The sequence below is a fragment of the Haplochromis burtoni genome, unplaced genomic scaffold (genome assembly GCF_018398535.1).
Source record: "Haplochromis burtoni strain Fernald_Lab_line unplaced genomic scaffold, NCSU_Asbu1 Contig_59, whole genome shotgun sequence".
Classification (NCBI taxonomy): Eukaryota; Metazoa; Chordata; class Actinopteri; order Cichliformes; family Cichlidae; genus Haplochromis; species Haplochromis burtoni.
The window spans coordinates 2,481,760-2,505,080 of NW_024582420.1; the positions used below are offsets into that span (position 1 = coordinate 2,481,760).

At 42.0% G+C, this 23,321-nt stretch overlaps 1 protein-coding gene across 7 annotated transcripts in view; it reads left to right on the forward strand.

Annotated features, from left to right (window-relative positions):
* The window catches only part of sox6 (SRY-box transcription factor 6), a 124,164-nt gene that overhangs the window by 87,248 nt on the left and 13,595 nt on the right, over positions 1 to 23,321 (forward strand). For 6 of the 7 annotated variants that reach the window (XM_014336517.2, XM_014336518.2, XM_014336519.2 and 3 more), the window contains 5 exons: positions 3,445 to 3,568; positions 8,297 to 8,376; positions 15,995 to 16,144; positions 18,162 to 18,339; positions 18,524 to 18,711. In XM_014336517.2, the coding sequence (XP_014192003.1) occupies positions 3,445 to 3,568; positions 8,297 to 8,376; positions 15,995 to 16,144; positions 18,162 to 18,339; positions 18,524 to 18,711 (720 nt within the window). The remainder of the gene's footprint in view (positions 1 to 3,444; positions 3,569 to 8,296; positions 8,377 to 15,994; positions 16,145 to 18,161; positions 18,340 to 18,523; positions 18,712 to 23,321) is intronic. The other variant, XM_005931452.3, reaches the window with a different exon arrangement.

Genomic DNA, 23,321 nt, shown 5'->3' on the forward strand with positions numbered 1-23,321 from the left:
TCATAGGGATGCTAATTAACAAAACTGCTATAAAAAGGACTTTATCACGCATGCATTAGTGCAGTAATAAAGTGATCTTTGTGTGTGAGTGCGTATTGCATGTGTTTTAAGTGCTCTGAGAAATAAAAGGAGCTCTTTTAACTCTACACTTTTTCTTTTTTTTTACACCTTATGTATTTACACATCAGACATCTGAACCGTCTGCTTGCCCTCTGCAGTCTGACCACAGGATGTGCTGCTGCTTTGCGCCATTGTGGAGTTTACATGCTGTCTTATTAAACTTACTCTTAAAGGAATGATCTGTTAAAGTTGCAAAATAAGGAACCTGCAGCTTGAAAAGTGTGCGTGTGTGTGTGTGTGTTATATCATTTTAAAATTTAAATTCTTCCTTTAAAAAAATGAAAAAGAAAGCGCTCTCTTATAACATACAGTTTGGAATCGCACACACAGTAGATGCAAGTGAGTTCTATTTATCAAATACCAGCATCTCCTTGAGAGGGAAACAGATTGTGTACTGGGCTGCTACAGACTTCATCAGGTCATCTGAATTGATGATACATGTTGCAAGGGAGCCCGTTTCCCCCGGAAACCTCTGCTGGAGCGCATGCTGGCAGAGACGGGGGCCTCAGCCAAGTCTGTCTGACTGATCACTACAGATGCTCCTCTTCAAGTATTCCGAGTCAGATCCTTATTGCTGTGTCTTGAGGGACAAACAATAGCACCTGTTCCTCATAAGATAGCCCATTCATGTATCTTTAATGAAGCCTGGGGGCAGATGGTGTGAAATGACATTATCCACTACTTAGCAGCGCTAAGACAAAGGAATAGCACTGCCAGCATAACAATGCTGCTGTATTTATGAGGGAAAGGGAGAAGGCTGTCTGAGCGCCCCACTCACATCTGCTCCACTTCATTCCCCCACTCCTCAAGATCATCTTGGCATTAGAAATATCCTGGGCTCTTCGCCCATGGATAGATGGACTTTCGGGTAACTCTTATAAAGTGGGCGGGATGATGGAGTTGTAGAAACAGAGCAGAGCGCAAGTTAAACATCCATGTTGATTTCCTTAAAGTATACTTTATTTTTCTGCCACGCTGCTTTAAACAGTCGATTCAAAAAATAAGGGACTCGTGAAAATATTATAATCTGCTAAGCCACTGTGCCAGCTGTTAATTGACAGCTCAGCTAACCTCCTCTATTTGTTGCCACCTTTAAGCCGCTCAGAATTTGATTTGCCTTTCTCTGACATTAGCCGCTGTAAATTAAACTTTAATGCATCGAGCTCATTACCGAAAATCACAACCATTCAACTTCATTGCATTTATTTCCCCTTCAACGCACAGTTCGGATCTGTCTTGCCTCAATGAACCTTGTATATTTGCCCCATATTTTAGAGTAATAATAGTAATAAAAGCTTATATCCCAGATGAAATTATATCATTTAGAGTTTATCATTTGCGTTTGCTGGAGAAATGCATACGTCTATCAAAAATGCTTGTGCTGATGTCTCTCATTATAGTGTGTGTATAAAGTGTGGATGGCCTGCATACGTCCCTTAAACAATTTTGCAGTATTATTTAATGTACTCAGAAAAAACACTTTAACTTTAAATTTAAAATGTGAAGTTAAAAAAATGAAGTGCTGATTTAAAACACCTTTAAACAACTGATGCATGTCAGCAAACTCCTGAAATATGAACTACCATGCAGCGCACTTAAAGGGACTTGAGGGAGCCCTTTTCTGCCCTGTGACTGCTGCACATTCAGCACCAGACTCCATCTGTTTTAACAGTCCAAATACACAGGCAGAGAAAAGCTGTGTGCCCCTGCCTGTCACTGGCCCCACCTCATGTTGTGACATTAATTATTGTGTTTTTCCATATGTTCCATACATGCAAGGCCAAGCTCGATCTTTCACTCGCTCAGCCTGGAAACTTGGAACACAAATCCCCATAAAGCAATGTTTTATTTAAGGACATTTGTCGCAGTCTCCTTGGCCATTTATTTTTTCTTCAGCAACAGCACATTTTACAAAATTACTTTTCTATTCTTTTATAATGCACTTTCTGCACTTGCACTTCCATAAACGCTCAGTAGGCATAAAATTCTTCTATTTATTTAGTTTTCAGTCTAGCTTTGCACCTCTGGACAGATCAATAAAGTTGTTTAAAGTAGGTTTAGCCTGCTAGCTCCGAGAGAACCTGGGTGCAACTGCTCCTGTAGAGGGTCTACAGGGGGAGCAACCCCGACTGAAAAGTGGAGATCATAGCAGAGCTCAGCCATAACACGGGACAGGTTGATTTCATGCCCCAATGCAGCGGCAGTAATTGCACCCAGGCCCGTTTTATTGCGAGTTGATTTTAAGGAGGGATGAATGGAGAAACATTCTGTAAAGTGTTTATTTTGGGGGATGACCTTTATTAACCCATTTCCAGGCAGGTTCCCCCGAGGTGATTTGGCTCAGCCCTAGATTAACCCTCACAGGCCCATGGTAGCCAGGCTGCGCCCTATCATGGAGTTTCAGGAAGCAGAGAGTGACAGTAAAATTGGACTTGCAGCATGTGTGCAAACCCCCACACAGCACTTTTGATACATAAGCTACTCACCCACCCTTGACACACAAATGCGGGGAGTTTGTACTGATATCCCCAGTAGGCGAGTCAGCAACAGGCTGCATGGTGAAGGTTAATATGTGAGTTGAACACAGACTGGGAAAGACATTAAGATGAAAAAGAACAAGCACTTTTCAATGGCCTGCAATTTTCACTCCTAAAAGCAGTGACATTAAATTTCTGGATGTCTTTAGCTTTTTCTAATATGAACAAATGATCATCCAGGATTCTGTTACAAGTTAAGCTTCCCTTGAGGTTTTTGTGTCGTCATGCATCTACACGCTGATCGGTTCTGGCACTGCATCTGCATCAGACGTTAAACAATCTTCTTGCAGAGTGTAACAGCTAGAAAGTTGGTTTACTACAGGTCTTTAATAAACATGGCATACTCATCAGTGAGTGCTACGGTTCTCTTTGACCTTAGGTTTTATTAAAACCAAGCACGCTGTACATCTTTGATATTCGGAGTTATCATTTTATAGATTTAATACTACTTTCAACACATACACTGCTTGCCACAGAATCCATACAAAACTATTGCGCCTCTCTGCTTTCCATCCTACAGCACATGTCACTTACTCTAACTTATGCTGTAACAATGTGTGTATGCGGGCCTTTGATGTGCCGAGGTGAAATTGTGGTTTGGATTAAGAGCAGGCGTAGCTCAGCCAGGTATTGTGTGAGCACACGAGGGCCGTCATTGCCGCAGAGACCCCTGTCAGCACGCGTTAGCAAGAGCTGTGATCTGGCCTCCCCCTGAGTGGGCTCTGTGTTTCTGTGTACTATGCCAGTGCTTAGGCCTCTCTCTGATCTCTGCTCCCTATCTGTTCAGCAGGTCCAGGGTCACATGCCTCCGCTCATGATCCCCATTTTTCCACACGACCAACGCACTCTAGCAGCAGCAGCTGCCGCCCAGCAAGGCTTTCTCTTCCCCCCAGGAATGTCTTATAAGCCAGGTACGCTTGCAAATTTAAGCCATTTTGGTCATATTGTCCTTCTTTTCTCCCTTGCTTGCTTTGTCTTCACCCCCTTTGTGCTTTTAACCACAACTATAATTTTCAGTCTGGAAGCTGTTAGACTTTAATGCTTCATTCACACTCTGGCTGCTGGCATGCTCTGCTGTGTCTGAACACAGATTTGAGAGCAACGCCTGGGAATGTTCTTGTCCATGTGGAACAATAGATATGGGTGGAAAAACAGAAGAATGTAAACATGTCATCGGCATGAAAGTATCTTTCAGGAGTGCACTGGCTATAATAGTTTTTTTGTTTTCAAAGTATCTACTGTCAGAGATCCAAGAACACGGGAGACGAAACCTGCAAGAAGTGCTTTCCAAATCTATCGTAATAAAAAAGCAACTCCCCTGTTACAGTTTCACACAATTATACCCTGTTATAGTCAGATTAAGTCATTAAAACACGGTTAGGAGTTGGATAGTCTGTACATGATGCAAGAACAGGTTTTTCTGTACAATTACTGTTTGCACTGCCTGTAACGGCATGCCTCACTAGCTTCCTTTGTATTATGGAAACATATTTTACACATTGTAAAGTTTTCCACGTTACAGTATGTACTTAGTCCCAGGGCAAGGTTATATATACATATATATATTTAAAAAATGGTTGTTTTGTTACGCACATCATTTATTTAACAAAATTCAGCTGAATCTTGTCCACTGAAAAAGGTTTTCCCATTTTCACCCCAAGGCAAAAAAAGTGTTTTTATGTTGATGAAACCTTGAAAAAGAAAAGTCTTTGTCTGAAGAGGACTATAAACAGAAAACTGAGAAGAGTAAGAAGTCAGCAGGTTTGCAACACAACATTAAAAGGTGTGGTAGTGCAGTTAATGAATTAACTATAAAACCACAGGATGAAAAAGAAAGTCAGCTATTTTTGAACTATGGAGCCATGACAGCTTAAACAAAGTGCCTGAGGGGGAGTCTTTTACCAGTGTGCTTTTTGCAATAGGTTTGACACGGAAAATGTTTTAGTTCAAATAACAGGAGCTATTATGGAATCATGTTCAGGGGTCACCATGTGCACGGGTCTTGCATAATTCATGAGCTCATGAAGAAATAGCAAAGGAGGTCTGAAAATGACTCTTGTAGTCAGAAGAGGTATTTTCAAAGCCTTTATTATTTCTTCCCTGTCCAACACAATATACACAATATATCCAGAGAGCACAATGTTATCATCACCACCTGCAGAGTGTACAGGATGCTTCTGTGTCCTTTCTCCATGAAGTGAGCGGTGAAGCATTTACTTCCAAGACTAAGGCACACTAATCTGATGTTATCATTATGAGACAGCTCCCAGGGACCACTGCTTATGACCCCCAAACCTGTGGTGCTCTCATGGCAACAGATTCATTTTGGCACCGTAGTGGTAAGTCATCACCCCATCCACTGGCTGTGCTCAATGGCCTGGTGCTGCATGGTAGGCAGGCACAGTCATAGAGACACCAAGTCATCGCTTAAACAAATAGATATATAAGTTGGACTTCTTAGCCTGTTTGCACTGTTTACACAGACATGGCAGCATTCAGTCTGAGGTGCCTTTAATGGAGCTGGAGAATGACCCCATAGTCTTTAGTCTCTGCCAGTCGCCCTCATAGGTATCCTGCTGACAGTTGATAGTTTTCTCATGCTATCTTATTTTATTTTGTTTTATTAGTTGCCAGATTTAAACTATTCCGTCTTTGTAGTGTTTGTTTTTCAAGTCATTCAAACTGGATGTTTACTCTTTATGAGTAAGTTGTATGAAGAAGGAGTCTTTTTATGTGTGCAGAGTGTGTGTCGCAGGTTCCATTGCTAGACTTAAAGATCTGCAGGGCCTCAATCAGGGATTACTCAAATCACAAAGAAATTTCTTGGTATATTAAAATGTACTATATATTGCTACCTGAAGCCCCGTTGCTTTTGCTGGGTTTGGCATTGGGCTGCAATACTAAAAATGCAAAGACATTTAATTTTTATTAACAATATTTATTTGTGATCTTCTGCTTTTCACAATACAAACAAACCATGATAAAACACTGTATATACATATGCAATCTAAGAGAAAACAAAATATTCCTCTAATGTTTGAGAGCACGTCTCATGTCCAAACAGAGTTGCTGTCTTTTTCATTTTGGCAAAGTTAATGTGACTCAACTCCCAGTCAGGTTGTGCTATTATACAGTAATCTTGATTCTTGTTTCATACAAAGTGCAGATCCAAGGATTACTGCTTGAAATTCTTTGGAGGCACCAGCAAATGCACACCTCAGCTTGTATTTTGGGTTAAACTGCTGCTGCAACATTTTGGATTAGAAAAAACTTGTTTTTTTCCTGTTACTTTCAGTGTAGTTAAATCCAATGCCAACTGCAGAAGCTTGGTAAAACTCAAACGTGAGATTTTACTGGGGTACAGCAGATTAATGATGGGGTTCAAGCGATGCCTATGTTCCATTTTTTACTCGGCAACAGTTCATTTGTTCTCCTTCACATTGTTCACATTGCTCGGAAACCTTAAAATTGCAACATTGAACGTGAAGCTGGTTGACTAAGTGAGTTTCATTAATCACAACCTGAGTCATATAAAAATATACATAATCACTATCTGTAAGCACTTAATTGGAAGCATCCTGGAGCACTTTGTCTGGACTGGCACAACAGCAATACAAAAGCATCCCCTGTCATTTTTGCCCCCATAAAAGCCTGATTTCTGTACTGTGTCATTTCTATGGGTCATTTCTGTACTGTTAGTGTTAACATCACGTGAGACAACGATAAATACTATTAGATAAGTTACTTTTTAGATTTAAGGCATATATTTTTGCGTGTCACAGACAAAATGACAAACCAGCTCCCAAAAATTGCAAAAAAGTCACTTGTAAATGTAGCTCAGCTAGTCACTGTTCAGAACAGCTATGCTATAAATGACAATGCAATGTGGGATCTTTGTGTCTCTCCCACGATGCTCTCAAATCTAAACAACGAAGTGCTTTATTTGTTTCAAGTTAAAGGAAACTTAAAAGCTGGTGAAAAAAGATGATCAGGTTTGACAGTTGCAGTCATTCATTCATAATTTGATCTACCCTAAGAAAGGTTTCAGCTACATCTGTCAACCCTCAGGAGATCTACGACTTATTTCTTGGCACCACATGAGGGGGGAAATATAGCCTGTTGTGACTATGGCGTCATCAATACGACCCCCCAACCCCTCTTAGTGTTTAGAATCCAGGCTCTCAACAGCAAAGCAACAAGGACCCCTTTTTTTTTTCTTTTTTACAAAGGAAGTAAAACATTTTAAATGCTTTTCCTTTTTGTTACGAGGGGTGCTAACCTGCAGGAGTTTACATTCTGTTGGAGTCTGGTGCCTAGACACAGACTTTGATGACCCAAGTCCCAGACTTTGGAGTCTCAAGATCCCTCAGCAGTCGTCGTGCAGCACATGACCCTCCCCAGGTTTCACATGACATCTAAAGACATTCAGCCATTTATTATCCCCCAAACCCTACGTCACAGACAGCAAATGAGACAGGGAGAAAAGCGAGACCAAAAAAAGGAGGTGTGTAGAAATAACCACAGCCCCCCCCCCCATCCAACTTAGCACTATTTGAAACCACTTCTGCTATGTGATTTTATTTGCTACTAAATGGGGATTGGATTTCCATGGCCTGTATCACATTGTGCTGTGCTGTACAAGATTGCAAAGTGAGGCGGGCGGGCGAGGGCAAAGTGAAAGAGAAGGTGTATACATTTGCCTTGTCTGTGGCTTAATGGCTCCATATGTTTGTGAAGAGAAGTGACAGCCAGAAGTGGGGTCTGAGCGAAGGCCAACTACCCCTCCCCGCTCTCGCAGTGCACGCCATCACCCCTCCTTCAGATTCATGCCTCAAACCTACCTCCCGTCTATGAATGCTGTGCTGCCCAGTCTCACTGGGGATGTTCTCTCCGTCTCAACACACAAGGTTGACCGTGTAAAGGCTTCTGCAACCCTATGGATATCACTCACGCTGCAGCCATTTTTATATCCCTGTGTAACAAATGTGCTGATGGTGGGCCAACAGTAATGAATACTGCTGCTATTTGGAGATTATTTCCTCCTTGCTTGATCACAGTGGCATATGAGATAAGAATGTGGTTTTTTTAACCAGTGTTATTGTGACAGCACACTTGTTCTAACCAGTTTGCATACAAGTGCTTCCACTCTGTTGCCAAAGCTATCACTCAGAAACAAACAATGTGGCACTGAACAATAACCAGACAAGTCTACAGCTGTATGAATTGCCTGAGAGAACATACTGGTCTTTTACAAAAGCACTAACTGAATACCAAGGGAGATATTTAGCATCTAATCAGAACACAAACACACGCACACTCAAGCACACCTTTAAAGAATCCCCACCTTGTTTAACAGTGTCTTATTTACTGTTGTCAGGGGATTTGTAGTGCACAGGTGGAGTAAGAAGGGAATGGTGTGGAACTTTCGTAAGTAATTCTGCTCTTGTTAAACCCCCGTAGGCTTTTTGTTAATGCAGATGTTTGGGCTTGAAGCCGAGCGTTCGTTGCTGTTCGCCACATTTCTGTGGCAAAAGTAGTGGAGGGCCCAGAATCCGTGTTGGCACTTGCCTGGTCGCTGTGGGCCGGCTCATTGTCTGAACCTGTATGCATTGTTGTCTCTTTCTTTCTGTCTCTGACAGGTGATAACTACCCGGTGCAGTTCATTCCATCCTCAGTGGCAGCTGCAGCAGCGTCAGGACTCAGCCCCCTCCAGCTTCAGGTATGTACAGTACTATGACAAAGAATGTTAGCGACGCTCGCCAAGCTCAGGGCAGAAAGGATGGCTAAGCAGCTGTACACTAAGTAATGAGGCGCACACTAAATAATCCTGGAGGCCCCAAGCTCACGCGCGCTTATCACCTTATGTATGTAATTCATCCCATATGATAGAGGTTTCATCCCCACCAGCTCAGCCAGAGAGTTAGGAAGATAATAGTTATTAGAGAGAATGAAAATCACTTTGGTTGCATTAATCACCCACCAGTGAATTTATCGGAAGACAACAGGCTGCAAAAAAAATCTCTTTCCTAATGCTTTCATCTAGAAAACGACTGTGCTATTTACAGTTTATCTCTTTGTAGAAAACAGCTAAGAAAATTATTAAAATTAGTCTAATAAAAAAATGTGTGAGAAGAGGATTTGAGCAACGAGAAATGTTGAGAGAGGCTGTGAGCCCTACGGGCTGCTCCAGGACTTCTCTCACTCAGCGTTTAAGAGCTAAACCTAGGTCAGGGCTTAACCTGAGGCCATAATGTTTAATGTAGATAATTATCTGTGTTCTATTATTCAACTTATCGCTATTATAAATAGTAATAAATATAAATAGCTAATGAGAAATTTTAAATAATTACTTCCCCCCCTAACTTTTCACAGATTTTTATTTCCATTAAAAAAACAAAACCAATGGAAATCTGAACATTGCTGATTGTTGCTTCTCTAATTATGATTTTTCTGAGTAATTGTAGAATTTCTGTCTGGAAATCTTAGTTGTAGTTCTTTGGAAACAAAAGCAGCAAACAAAGAATATACAAGTATCCTACCCAGCATATGGTTAAGTGGCCACTGCTGCTTTATCAACAACACCAGTAAGTTATTTTACAGCTACAGAATGTGATGCTAAACAGCAGAAAGAAGTAAACCACGAGTGAAAAGCTAAGCTCAAGACTAAGGGGAGACTCTTTGCACACTGATATATGTGGCATTTGTCCTTCAGAAGCTACCACTGTCAGTGTTAACGAGCCTTGGCAAGTTCGAACAATGCACGCAGCTGGCTCTGAAGAGCCGTGCGTCATTATGCATCCAGGAGAAGAGCTATCAGAAGCATGTAAGGTGTTAAATGAGTCTGTTCATGTTTGAGGATGCGTGTCTGTGAGTGTAAAAGATGGAAGCTGCTTTTCTGAATATCTTTCTGGAGTACATATGCGTGGCTTTGTGTGTCATAGTGAAGTTTATTGGAAAGGAGTGTCAGTTCAGACAGGCATACTCAGCCTATTTATAGGGGTGTATGAGGTCAGATGAAACAGTCGTATATCTGAAGGTTGGGGTAAGAACGGGAGACGGGTCTAGAGTCATTAATTCTGACTATGTATCTAACCCTGGGAATGGGCAAAAACAGTGCCTCCAAGACCATGACTTGGCTGACCTTTACAGAACACAGTAAACAAAAAGAGGTGCATTTTCCATTAATTGAAGTCTGTCAGCCTGTCACATATTCCGCCTGCTGGCTGCTATTTACCCTGCATAGAGATTCCCCTTAAAACAGTAAGGCTAATCAAACATGCCCTTTTCTGCATAGCTGGGATCAACAAACCATGTGACTGCCGCCACTTCCTCTACAAAGCGCTGGGAGCCTGGTATGATTAAAACCATCATCTCAACCCAGTCATGGAATTAAGTTGGAGTTGTTTCCTCTCTTTTCAAACCAATAATACCACCAGCAACTTCCTTCATCGAAATTAAACTACTGAAAAGTGTCCTTAAATAAATGCCTGTTTGTGACAGAAGGGACCAATGTGTAGAAAGGAAACACACTTTCTCTTGAAATGAATGCCATCTTAATACCAGCGCCACTTGATATTTTTGAAAGTTTATAAATCATCCAGCGCAATTCTCCATTAACTTCATTAAACTGTCCTGAAATGTTCTAGTTCCCACCCCCAAACCTATTGTTTATCTTCCTTGTGCACGCGGTCACATGAACACACGCAGATACAACATCCCACACACATATGGCTGAATAAGCTGCCCCCCTCAATTAAAATATCTCTTCCTGTCAGCTGAATGGCAAGGTATAATTTTCACCAATTTACTCGATTTCGACTGTGCAATATATGAACCTTAAAAAATTATCTTATTGGTAGAATTAATTCCCACAATGCTGCAGAGGTAATGTGATCAGCCATCCAGCCAAAGAGGCTAGCCGCTCCGTCAGTCTTAATGTTGGCCACGAAGCCTCTTCACAATCTTCTCTGTCATAACAGTCTGGGATCCTCCCCCATTCCCCGCCCTTTCTCGCCAAGAGAAGAAAACCCAACAAGGTAACAAAGGCTCCGAGCTGATGGATGTAAATGAATCTTGCAGGATGCGTTTGAGTGTTGGGAGACTGTAATTTGCTTGTCAATACAGGGTGGTAGCATCACTCTGGTGGCTGGCAGTCTGCAAGTGGCTGTCACCAGGCATTGCTGTACCACAGGGCAATTTCACTCAATGTTTTCCTGACAGATTGGCTCTGGTCCGCAACTCACAGGAGAGGAGACGGGTAAACTATCCCAGCGCGACATGCCCCTCTTCATTAGTGCCCACACAGAGGCGGGATGAGCCTAGGACCAGCAGGAAACAATGGCTCCATCCCTGCCTGTCCCTCACTGATTACAACTGACATGTCTCACCTAACAGAGGAAATTGTGCTGAGATTGTAACCCAATCTCTCCGGACACCTACTATATTCAATTGAGTGAAGATACAAGAAGGGAATTTCCCTAATTCCACAAAAGAATTTTCTATTTGGGATAGCATTTAATTTGCTGTTTGTACATTATTCCTTGCCAACTGAAAAAAACTATTTACTTAAGGAAAATGTGACCCTAATGCATATCGCCCGTCTTCATGAACCGCTGAACAGTTGAAAAACCTTCGAGAAAGCCCTGTTTTTACCACTGGAAGCAGACTTTGGAGTTCAAGCCGTTTTACAGAAAGCATTACTGTAGAAGACAAAACATCTGGGTTCTCTGTATGTAGTGTCACCGCTGGACAAAATAAAAAAGAAACCCTCTGCGTTTACTCAGTCAAAGGTCCATTTTCTCTCTCCTGCTGTCTCATTCTTAAACCTCTTAAACCACCACAAAGTGTCTTAGTTTAAGTATTTCTCTTTCAATTACCCCATGCTATTTTTTGTGTTTCTCTTGGCTTTTTTTCCCCTATGAATTGTCCTGGCGCATGACATCCTCATGCTTTACATTAAAGGAAGCGGAGCTGCTAGAAATAAGACTTTTGCCGCATTTGCAACGGCATCTCTCCAGGGCCACGATAAACCTGGGCCCAGCCTCAGCTCATGCTCTCACTGTAAAGATGAAAAGAAGCCCATATGCTTAGCAACAACCCGGACCAGATCTCGAGCTGACAGACACATCTAAAGGAGTACTCACAGGCTTAGATGACTGGTGCGATAAGAAAGAGTGTTACACAATCAGGTACAAACAGGAAGAAAGTGGGAGAGCAGCAAACCCCGCATTATCTTTTGTTTGGATGTAAATGCCTGTGTAGTACAGATGTGAAGAAATGGCTTCTATCATTAACAAGTGAAGCACTTTTGACTTTGAAAGAGAGGGAGAGAGGAGGAGAGGGGGTAGAGAACAGACATACTGTAGAGAGCAGCTGTTTTTGTGTTTATGAGCAAAGGAGCTTGGTCTTTGAAGGTAACCCAGAGCAGTGCAGCAATGCTGGAGTGTGTGTGGAAGGCTGGCTAATAGGAAGGCTAGGTGAGCAGCTGGATAGAGGCAGTGGTGAACAGAGGGACAGATGGACAGATAGAGTTGATAATGCAGTGAGCAGCAGTGAATGGGAGGGTTGGCTCTGGGGCCCCTGGGCCTGGAGTATCCACACTCACGCCTACACAAGACAGTCTGCGATTGTGTGCATATATACAAGTTAGAAACTGAGAGAAGGGCTGGACTGTCTACTCAGTAGTTGTGTGATAGAGAATCCGAGAAAGGCAGTGGGAGGGAAGGAGGGGTGAGAGCAGAGCAGGTTGGGTGCCAGCAGATGAGACAGATGTTGAGCCATACTGGAAAGCATCGGCACAGTGCACCAGGACGCCTTCCTCCACTCTTGACATCTGGGCTTAGCCTGGGTCAGGCTGCATGGTCGCCCTGGGCAATGAGCCTGTACAAGCCTTGTGGCAAACTGGGCTGGCGCTGTGCTGCCTTTTAAATGGTGTGGTGCACTGAAGCACAGTTAATGCCCTCATATCCAGTCCAGTGCTCAGTGCCCAGGCCAGACAGAGGTGAATGAGACATTGACATAGAGACACACTCGCACACAAAGAGATGAGAGTGTGTTTAAGAGAGCGTGGCTATTAGACAGTGTTTAGACAATGTAAAAGAAGATGTTGGTATATAAAATTGCAATGGCTTAAAAGCAGTTTCCCTATTTAATATATTCAAAAGCCACAGTTGGAAATGTGCAATGCACCGTCATTGCTGGCAGCAAAGAATCTGACAAATATCTGCCACTATATTTTCCACCACATATTGCCACGCTACAACTCATGTCTTTCTTTAAAAAAAGAAAAAAGAAAGACGCACATTTGTTTTTCATCAATTTCTCGTTAAAAGACAAGGCTTACACTCCTGTGTTTCCAGCAGGAAAAACATTCACTCCATAATTGATTATATTGTGTACTGAGCTATCAGCTTTGTTATTTCACTAAACAAATACAGGGCTGTCTGCCCTGATTGCATATCATACTTTTGAGATGTCTAACATCATCAGCAGAGTGTGTAATCTCAGTTTAATGTCACAGGCAGAAAAGTGAACCTCCCCGTTTAACCTCTGCTGCCTCCAGAGGGCTCGTTTTTAATTACCAGAGGCTAACAAGCTGACCTAGGGCGTGTTGTGCTCACTTTGAATCTATGCTTGCTGAGATCTGCTCTGCTCTACTGGGAAACGAGGAATGATGGGGTCAGACGAAGGATATTAGGTTATGTGTTTGCCTTCTGATTTATATGTCCTGTTTTTGTTTTACTTTTTATATTATTTTGTATTGTGATTGCCATACATGTACACTTTTAATGGGACTGGCATGTTTTTCATAGAGAACATAAAATAGAATATTTATCTCTTGCCAGTTCCTAAAAACCCCTGATTGTAATCCCATTAGCTAACATATTCATTTTGATGTTTACATTTGCAAACTGTAGCTCAGCGTGCTGCTTGTTTTTTCATGGAAATAAAAAGTGTTAAGAATATTGAGGGTCCTGATATTTTTAAAAGGTTTGACTGCTCCTTCTGTACTCCAGTGTTGGAACACTGACTTTCAGCTTGACCCTCATTACCATGAACCTCTCTCTACGCCACCTGGCAAGCAGTTATGAAGAAGGGGTTATTAGATGTGAGAGCGTCAACTGAGGGAAACAGGCAGATGTGTTCAGCTCAGGGAGACCAGCTTTGGCAGGATACGTCAACTTTCTGACACCGGAGTGATTGTTGTCTCCAATTGAAATACAAAGCCAAAAACATCTATAAACCCTATCAGACTTAATACTGAAAAATACTCGCTGAACACTGACATTTTTCCAGTTTCTTCTTGTACATTGTATAGCAACTTAACAGATTTGACTTTCCCCTTGATTGTATTTATTGTTCTTTGGTTCATGGAGGGTTCCTGCTCGGGCTTAAGAGTAGCCGTTGCTTCTCACCCTGTGGCATTGACCTGCTAATCAGTACTAGCATCCTGACTGTGTGCAATTTGAGGCAAAGTCTAATTATGTTCTTTTTCCGGGACAATAAAGTTCTTCCCACACAAGGTCAGGGGCATGCCCATCGACAGGCCTGTTAGCAAACATCTGTCCAACAGACTCTTCGACTTAGGCTTGCATGTAGCCTAGAGTGATAGGCAGTGAATTGAGAATATGTTCTTTCTGTCCACTATTTCTTTCTCTCTCTGTCGCTAACCCCACCATCCATCTCACCTCACCTCACCTCACACAGATACACATACGCCGACACAAAGAGTGCCCTTAACAGTGACATTAACTAAGTCTAGCTCAGATGAGAAGAAAATAGAGTTAGGCCCACTCCTGTGTCCGATCCTTTCCGAGACAAAAGACTGTTTGTGAGGGAAGGTGGAGGCAGTGCTATCATTGTGGGAACATAATCAGTCTGTCATTTCCGCTGCCCATGTGCTGTTGTTATCCCTAGGTCCCCTGGAAGAATGGACCTTTTGTACTGTCGCTTATGTGGCAGCGATAAAGTTTCTTACAGGAGCACATATGTGTTTATATCTGCAGATATGTGCATGGACGTAAAGTGCTTTATTTGGTCTAAGTCTTCATTTAAACTGCCAAAGGTGAGGACAACAGGGCCGGGTTGCCTTTTCTCATCCAGACAAATGTGTTCTGTGTTCAGCCAAGCAAACCAGGAAATGAGACAAGGTTTGTTGATTGGCCAGTTGAAGCAAAATTAGATTCTCTCTGACAGCACCGTCTGACTGCATAACACAACAAACCATAAGGTTTAGCTAGTCTGAGGATAGCAAGGCAGCAGGGGAGTTAAGGGCTGCTATTTGTCTGATGAAGTGAGGGCTAAGGCTACGTGGAGTAACACATTTTCTCAGACAGTAGCTCTATTTTATAGACCCCTGCCATTTGCAGCAGGAGACAAAACCCAATTTCATCACTTACCTGGTGGCCAATCAAAACACACCTCCAACTGAAAGAAGCCTCCAGTGGGAGTGCTGGATCTGCAGACACACAGAAAAGGCACGAAAATGATTATTTGATTTACAGTTAAATATTATAAATTTTGATATCAAATCAAGAGATAAAAATAGACAAGTTGATTTTAAGATACCGAGCCATAACTTATAAATTACCCTCCAAAATGTGATGCATTTGGCTCATGCTGCCTTTTTATGCATCCAATCCCTAATATCAGTGTATTTAACCACCAGTTCAAATATTTGCCACATTATCAACCTCTTAAATTGAGCCTTTAAAGTTCAACTCCATCTGAGGCAATGTTTTGCCATTTGCACCATGCTCTTGGGTAATAATGTCACCAGCAGCTGAAAACCTTACTGAATGAACACCAAGAAATATAAAGTGATTGCATCAGTGTTCTCTGTAAAGATTTCTAATCTTTTATAATGTGTGTTTTTAACATTTTCTGTGATGGCAATCCAACTGCGGTTGGTTGTGGAACGGGACCGTCTCACATTGCTGTGTACAGACAAAACACAGACCAGAAACTTCAATTGCAAGTTGTGTAGAACTAGAGAAACGAGAGATCTTTGCTAACACACTTGCATCCAGTCGGCAAACTTTTCTCTGTGATGAGTGGAAAATAGGGGCTCCAAGTATTTGAATGAAAGCCATCTCTGTGTGGTTTTTAAGACTGCTGTCTCTCTCTGGGTTCAGCCTTTGAAATACAGTTAAGACCTTTGATGGAGGTTCTCTGCCAGCCTCATGGAAAGAGAGGAAAGACGTAAAAGAGAGAGGGGAGATGAAGGCAGACAGAGAAGCAGAGAGAGTTCTAGGGAGAGGAAAAGACAGAATATAAAACTTTGAATGTTTGCTGGATTTGGATGTTAACGCCTTGCGGGTTTCTCCACCTCTCTACAGCAACTGTATGCTGCCCAGCTTGCCAGCATGCAGGTCTCTCCCGGAGCCAAGATGCCTCCACTCCCCCAGCCACTCACGGCTAGTGGGCCCATTTCTCCGTCATCTCTGAAGAATGACAAGAGTTCCTCCAGCCCCATCACTCAAGTCAAGGTACAGCCCTCGACTACTTCAACCAGCCCACCCACCAACCCAGGCCTTGAGTGGTACTTGACCTAGCCTAGCCTATTTGGTGTTGTCTGAGTAAACTAGCATCTACAATGTTCAGTACTTCAGTATTATACCCGGCCGTTGGTGAGCCCAACCTCTAACAGACCATCAATCTCTGGGGCTTTAACAAGGCCCTCTCTCTCTTAACCAGAACTCTGTGGAAATGGTTGCTATAGCTATGGCAGCTTCAAGCCAGTAATTTGTGGAACACGTGTTTTTTTTTCTTTCTTTTTCACAATGAAAAGGCTTTTCTTTTTTTGTAACTAAAATGGAATAAATCTCTTACCACGGTGCTATACAACTACTGAGTAGGACTGACAATTTTTTTCCCTTGTAAACAAACTAGGATGTGCTTTCTGCTGCTGTATGGCACGGCTCCACCAGACCTCCATGCAAAGGAAAGGCCGCATACATCATTCCCGCTCATTAAGGCCATAATCAGAAACATACGCCCATTTGAAGTAGTTTAGTTTAATAATATCACAATGGAGAAAAACCATAAATCATGCCTTCAAATAGTAGGAAAGCACTCCAGCTTTTTGTTCGTGTGCTCGCGCTCACACACAGCCAAAAACACACACCCATTCAGGTCCTCTCCCTCCAGGAATATCCATCAATCTGGCTCAAGTATATGGATGTCAAGTAGGGCAATGTTAATACAAGGCTAATTCTAGTCCAAATATTACCAATTATGCCAAAATTAAGGACTTCAGATGACATGAATTATTCATAAATAAATGGATGGCAAACGTATACTGGCATCATCCCATCCCCATCCACAGTCCGGTGGAATCGTATTGCCTTCAGTTTTGTTTGTCTGTTTTCAGCTTCACTGCATGACAAACTGTTATTGGCACAGCAATAACAAGGCCTTGGGGCAGTCTATGGTAGAGCCATATGTTTGGACAAGGAGACACTTGGGCTTTGAAAAATACTGTTAATGACAGCATGAGCCCTAATCTGATTTTAAAAACTGATGTGTACATCCATGCGACTTATCTTGAGCGGTGTGACATTTTTCTTGTGGCATTGAATTATTCCCATTTACAATCATTCAGCATTTGATTGTATTTAAGAGAATCTAATATACACATTGTTTCATGGTTTTTGCCCAGTTTTAGCTTACAGAGCAGTTTGTTAGTCATAATCAAATATTTAACTGTATAAATAATATTTTTATTCAAATTATACATAGAGCATAAAAAGTGCGAGTACTTTAATATGTCGTTATTAAATACCTGGCCTCTTCGGGTACCCGTAGATTAAGCATTTTTGTTCTCAAATGTCCTGTATAAAATGCATTTGTCATCTTATATCAGTATCTGGTCTTCAAGGCCACAACCAACACAAAAATACAGCACCAAGAAAATCTGTGCTCCCTGACCTCATCTCAGAACCACACTGCACATCATATTTTTTAGGAATAGGCATATCAAAGCTTACGATAAAACCAAGTATGCACAAATGAGGAATGAAATTAGAAAACAAGTTAATGAAGTAGATAATGTAAGTCGACATCTGATGAATGGAACAGCTGTCTTTGATCATTGGCACCGCTGTTATCTGGTCATTATTTATTCTTCGAACCAGAGTGCAGACACAGAGAGCAGGGAGGAGGAGAGGGAGAACAGATGAAGATGTACAGAGAGACAGAATCTGCTTTAATTAGTGTGAACAAAGGCGCTGGGCAACTGTGAGGAAGCTCACAGTGGCGCAGCTCCTAAGAAAGGATGGATGAGAGGGGATGGTAGGAGAGGGGAAGACGAGAAGAGAGGAGAGGGGAAAAAGCAAAATGAGGGAGGAATCAGGGAGGAGGTGTAGGTCACAATAGGGATTCTGTAATTAACCAGAAACAGAGGAGAGCTGTGCTGTCTGGAAACCCGGAGCTCCTCCAAACGGAGGAGGTGGGGGCACCCATTAACATCTGTCTTCTTTCATACTCCTATCTCTTCTGCTGTAGGAGGAGGGAACACAGCCCCTCAACCTGTCTGCTCGGCCAAAGACGACAGAACTGATCAAATCTCCTACGTCCCCAACACAAAATCTGTTCCCCGGCAGTAAAAGCAGCCCTAACAGCTTCATGAGCAAGGGGGGTACCCCCAGCCCACTTGGAGGTCTGGGCCGGGGATCTTCTCTGGGTAAGACGTCAAAGTGTTTCCACTTGACAAACACAGATTTACTCTGTTCAAACATACACCTACGCTATACACTCACATCCAGAGAGACCAGAGTAGAAAACGTTAGTACGGATGCATTTTGGTTGTTTTTCTTTTCTTTTTTCAGCATGACGTGCTAATTTCACTCTGCTCTGTGTGCATGCAGATATTCTGTCCAGCCTAAACTCTACCGCGTTGTTCGGGGACCAGGACACAGTGATGAAGGCCATCCAGGAAGCTCGGAAAATGAGGGAGCAGATCCAGAGGGAACAGCTGCAACATCACCAGCAGGGCATGGAGGCAAAGCTGTCTGCCCTCACTTCAGTGGGCCTCAACAACTGCAGAGCTGACAAGGTTAGCACAAGTTCCATTTCATCTTTCTCTTTTTTTTTAATCCCTGAATCAGGTCCTCTCTATTGCAGGACTTCTCTAAAAAGGAAAAAATGTTAGTAGCTGACCACAAGACTGTTTGCTCTCCCTGCAAGTAGCAGAGGAAAGAAACTATGCAAGAAAGTGGAACATGGCGATTTTGCTACAGCATTAATTCTTAAGACTAATCATTTTCTTTAATCCAAGTCCAGGGAGGTCGTAATGATAACAGCTGGCATAGTTTAGTGTGTTCATGCATGTTTACTCAAATTAGCATGAATATGTTTGTGTGTGCGTGTTTAGAAGCTTGTGCGTTCCCGGTGTTGGTGTGAGGGCCATGACAGGCCATGGCACTGCCCGGTGTGGGTTAAGAAGACTCTGAAGTCTCTGCCCAATTAAAGCCGACTTGCAGCCCTCTCCGTCCCCTGACACGGGATGGGGTTGCTTTGTACCAGGAGCACACACTCCCAGGGATTCCCTTTAAAAATATCTTCAATCGATGAGTCAATCAAGGAAAGAAAAAAGCTGTCCTCCTCTCTTCAGCTTGATGCCATGTTGCCAGTTGGCTGTGAGGAGCAGGCAGAAACTGGGAGCGATGCTCATTAATATTTCAGCACCTGACACTTTCAACCAACAGCCTCAACTAGGTCAATGTATATGTAAAAAAGTCAATGAATATCTATTTTGATTTCCGTCTAATTTGGTGTTTGGAAGATATCACTGTCTATGCAGGTGGCAATCAACTATGCTCTTACTGAAGTGAGGCAAATAAACCGATGCAGCCCATCGAGGCGACGGAGAGGAAGCACAGAAGCATGAACAAAGATAAGAAACTAACTGAACTGATCAATCTCGTAATTCCCCAACAAAAAACTCAAATAGATGTGACTTAATTTAAGAGACGAACAGGTGTGCCGCCTTCCACAAAAGATTTGTGAGCTTTTATTTTATTATTTTAGTTACATTGTGACACATCACGCTTCAAGCACGAGTGTTCAAGTACCCTTTAGTCATCCTCAGTCACAGGAGCCGCCTCCCTGCGTCACAACTGAGGTGAACCTGTGGTCAGCCAAGCAGTTAATTCTGGCATGACAAGAAAAGAGCAGAACAATGGCTTAATCAACAGACTCCACACACCTACAGCTACACTGTCCGTGTGGTATGTAGAGCATAAAATGTTTTTACTTTCTTTTTAGTCGGTTTAAGGTTTTTTTTCTTTTCTTTCAACTTTGCACTCAGCTTGTGATCAGCCAGTTTTAGAGCAATAATCTGAGATTGTAGAGATCCTTTCTTTTTGCTTGAAATAATGACTCATTCCTCACCAAAACACCTTTTGTCTGTATTTTTCAGCACTTACTTGTTTATGGCAGTAACAAAGTGAATGTATAGTATTCAATACTAGAATGTATGAAAGTACTATTTAGAACAGTTGGATCGCAGTATTGAGGCTATTTAGACCCATGCATGCCTTTGAAAAAACTATGATACCCACCTCTTTTTGTGACATATCAGTCCTGTTAAACGGCACCTTAACTGAGCACACCCTTGGACTGCCTCCTACGCAAATCATAGTGAGATATTGTCACCTCTTAGTTTCAGTGACACTGGTCCTATTAGGATGGTGTAAAATTAGATGCAGGCTTTATCAAGTCAGCTAAAAGAATTGCCCCCATCATCTTCATCCTTTGGCTGTAATAAAGAACAGTCAGTTGTAATTCAGCAGTGAAATGAGAGAGAAGCCGAGCGGGTCTTTTGCTGATACAACAAGCCAGCAGACTAGAATGGTTCGAATAGCCGAGATAAAAGCTTTCACTTTGGTCAGTTTCAGAATATTAATATTTTAAGAAAGCACCTCACCTGACATAAATATGGCGTGGTCTTTAATAGCCCCCTCCCAGTCTCTTGTTTGGAAGTTTATCAAAGTGAGAGCTTACATGAAGAAGATTCTGGAAAGGTAACATAAATGGGATTAAGGAGAGGTTAAGATCATTCAGTGTGGCTGTTAGGGGGGGATATTAAATATTGATTTATCCCACTGTAATGACCGGGCAGAGGAGTGGGTCTAAGTGCTGCTTAGAGATGGACCAATTCATCTTTTCATATAAAGTGTATCTGAACAGTACAATGCATTCCTCCCAAACCTTTATCACCATGACTCTAGCTCTCTCTTTCTCCCTCTCCCTTCCTGGCCATTGACCTAGGAGAACACTGTGTAGATCAGACTCTGTTCTACGGTATACAAGGCTTTAACCTGAGGACATGTGAAATATTCATGTTTTACAGGAGCAGATTTTCCTGCTTGTCTTTTTATTTGTCTGTTTTTACTATATCCCATCAGTACAATAAAACCTTTTACAACCCTTCTGCAATTTGCCTTTTTAAAATATTTATCTATAGGTATTATTGTCTGCAGAGGCAATTACTTTGTTCCATTATTTACCATCTCTTCCTCACACAGTGGAAGCTTTTACCTAGAATGCACCAGTATGCCTGCAGTCATATACACTACAACCAAATCCATTTGTAACCATTTGAATTTTTCCCCTCTATAATGCACCATAGCTTCAAGTGGACATGCTGTTTTTCAGGGTCGTATGAACCATAAGAAGCATCTGCGTGTATATGTTTTTACTCAGATGTTGAATGGATGCATTTTAGACCTGAGGTACCGCCTAATACATTTCCACTGACTCAGCAGGACAGAGCAATCATTTCAAATCATTCATATCAAATGTTCAAGCTGAATTAACACATGAGAGATGTAGAAAGCTAAATATTTCAAAAAAGTTTTCAATAGTAGGCTTGTATCGCCCCATTGTGACATATACTGCATACATCTACATAAAGAAGTGATAAAAGAGTTTTCGTTTTTATGTAATTAGCCACATTAAATAAAGACAAAAAAATCCAAGTGGAATTCAATACATTTAAAAACTGGCCAAGTGTACAATCAATAGTGTAATTGTCTGGAAACTGCAAACTGCCTGTTAATGAGCAGAGGAATTCCTATTAAGAAGAAAGAGTGTTAATTGAATGTTCAGCCTTAGTCATTCATGACTATGTGACAAAAGTCATTTTATACATTTCATCTATTATGTGCACACACACAAGCAGTGTACTACATACTGTTTGATCATGTGAGTAAATCTGCAGTTTTTTTCACAAGTGGTGCATAAACAAATCTCTAAAATAGGAGCATCAACCTCTTTTGCTTGAGTTCCAATAAACTGTAGTATGTGATGTTCTGGAGGTGTCAGATAAAATATATTCCTCTGCTGACATGTCCCTAACCGGAATCAAAAGGGGAAAGGTCAGTGCATTAACCTATCGAACTGCCCTTTCTGCCCCACAACTCTCCTCTCCTCAGTATTGATGACTACAATTGTCCATTTCCCGTTTCCCAAAGCTCAGCCTGTAAATATTCAAATGAGCTTACACTGGTGCTCCAACAAAATCCAGACTCCTAACCTATTGGTTATAGTGGTTATACTGTTCCCCCGTGTGTGTGTGTGTGTGTGTGTGTGTGTGTGTGTGATGCCAGGACTCTATTCAGGCAAAGCCCTCACAAAGACTTTGAATATAATCTTGTCTGGTTTGCAGCCCTGGAAGCAATTTTCTGCTCCTTTTCGACTGCTGTCTTGGAAATTGCAAACCAAGGCATTTTGGCTGCAATGTAAATCCTTGGCATACAAGGGTTTGCCCATCCAAATTAGATTATGCTCCGCTCCCAGACACTGGCTGTAGCCAGCAAGTGCTATTGTGAAGATTGCTTACATTAATGCTTTGTCCAATTGTTCAGCTCAGTCAAAAGAATAAAAAATAATGTATGACTCGGGATGGTGCATGGTGTGTGTGTCTGTGGGCTCCTGTCCCAGGTCAAGTCTTTTGCTCTCCTGCCTCTTCCCCAGAAAGACATCAAGAGTCCATCTTGGTAGGGTCATTTGGCGATGGTGGCTCCATTATTTTCTACAGTTGTCATCTAACATAGTGCATTTCTGGCTGGCTACAGTTGATTAGAAATGCTGCTGGCCCTGGTGGCTAAGACCTGTGATGCTGTAGTCACCACAAGGCACATTCAACAAAGGATGAGGAAAAGAATAGGCTACAAAGGACCATTTATAGTCTATGGTATTGTTGCAGTAGGACCATGATGGCCAGAGTGTCCAACAAGTCTTGATGTTTTGTCTGGATGTGAAAGGTGTTTTGGTAGAGCCGCAGTTTGTAATATCCTGCTGTTGGTAACCTGAACAGGTTTGATAAGGCTGGAGATTTAAGCCCAACTTAACATCGAACATTTCTGGTTCATCAAGAATTGGAAATTCGTAAAAGTACATGTTGTCACCACAAATTACCTCAGCGGTGCGGCAAAGAAAATAGGAACTGAACACCGTGTTAGAAATGTTTCGCAGCACTCAGATTGATACACAATTTATGTTTCAGCGCACGCGGACTGAATTGAGAATGACACAGTATTGCGACATTTTCCTTCCAACCACATGTGTAATGTAATAACATGATCAGAAAATGTTCATAGTAGACATGTAGAAGTAAATAAACTGTTTCAACTAAATTTCAAACTAACACTGAAGGGTCAC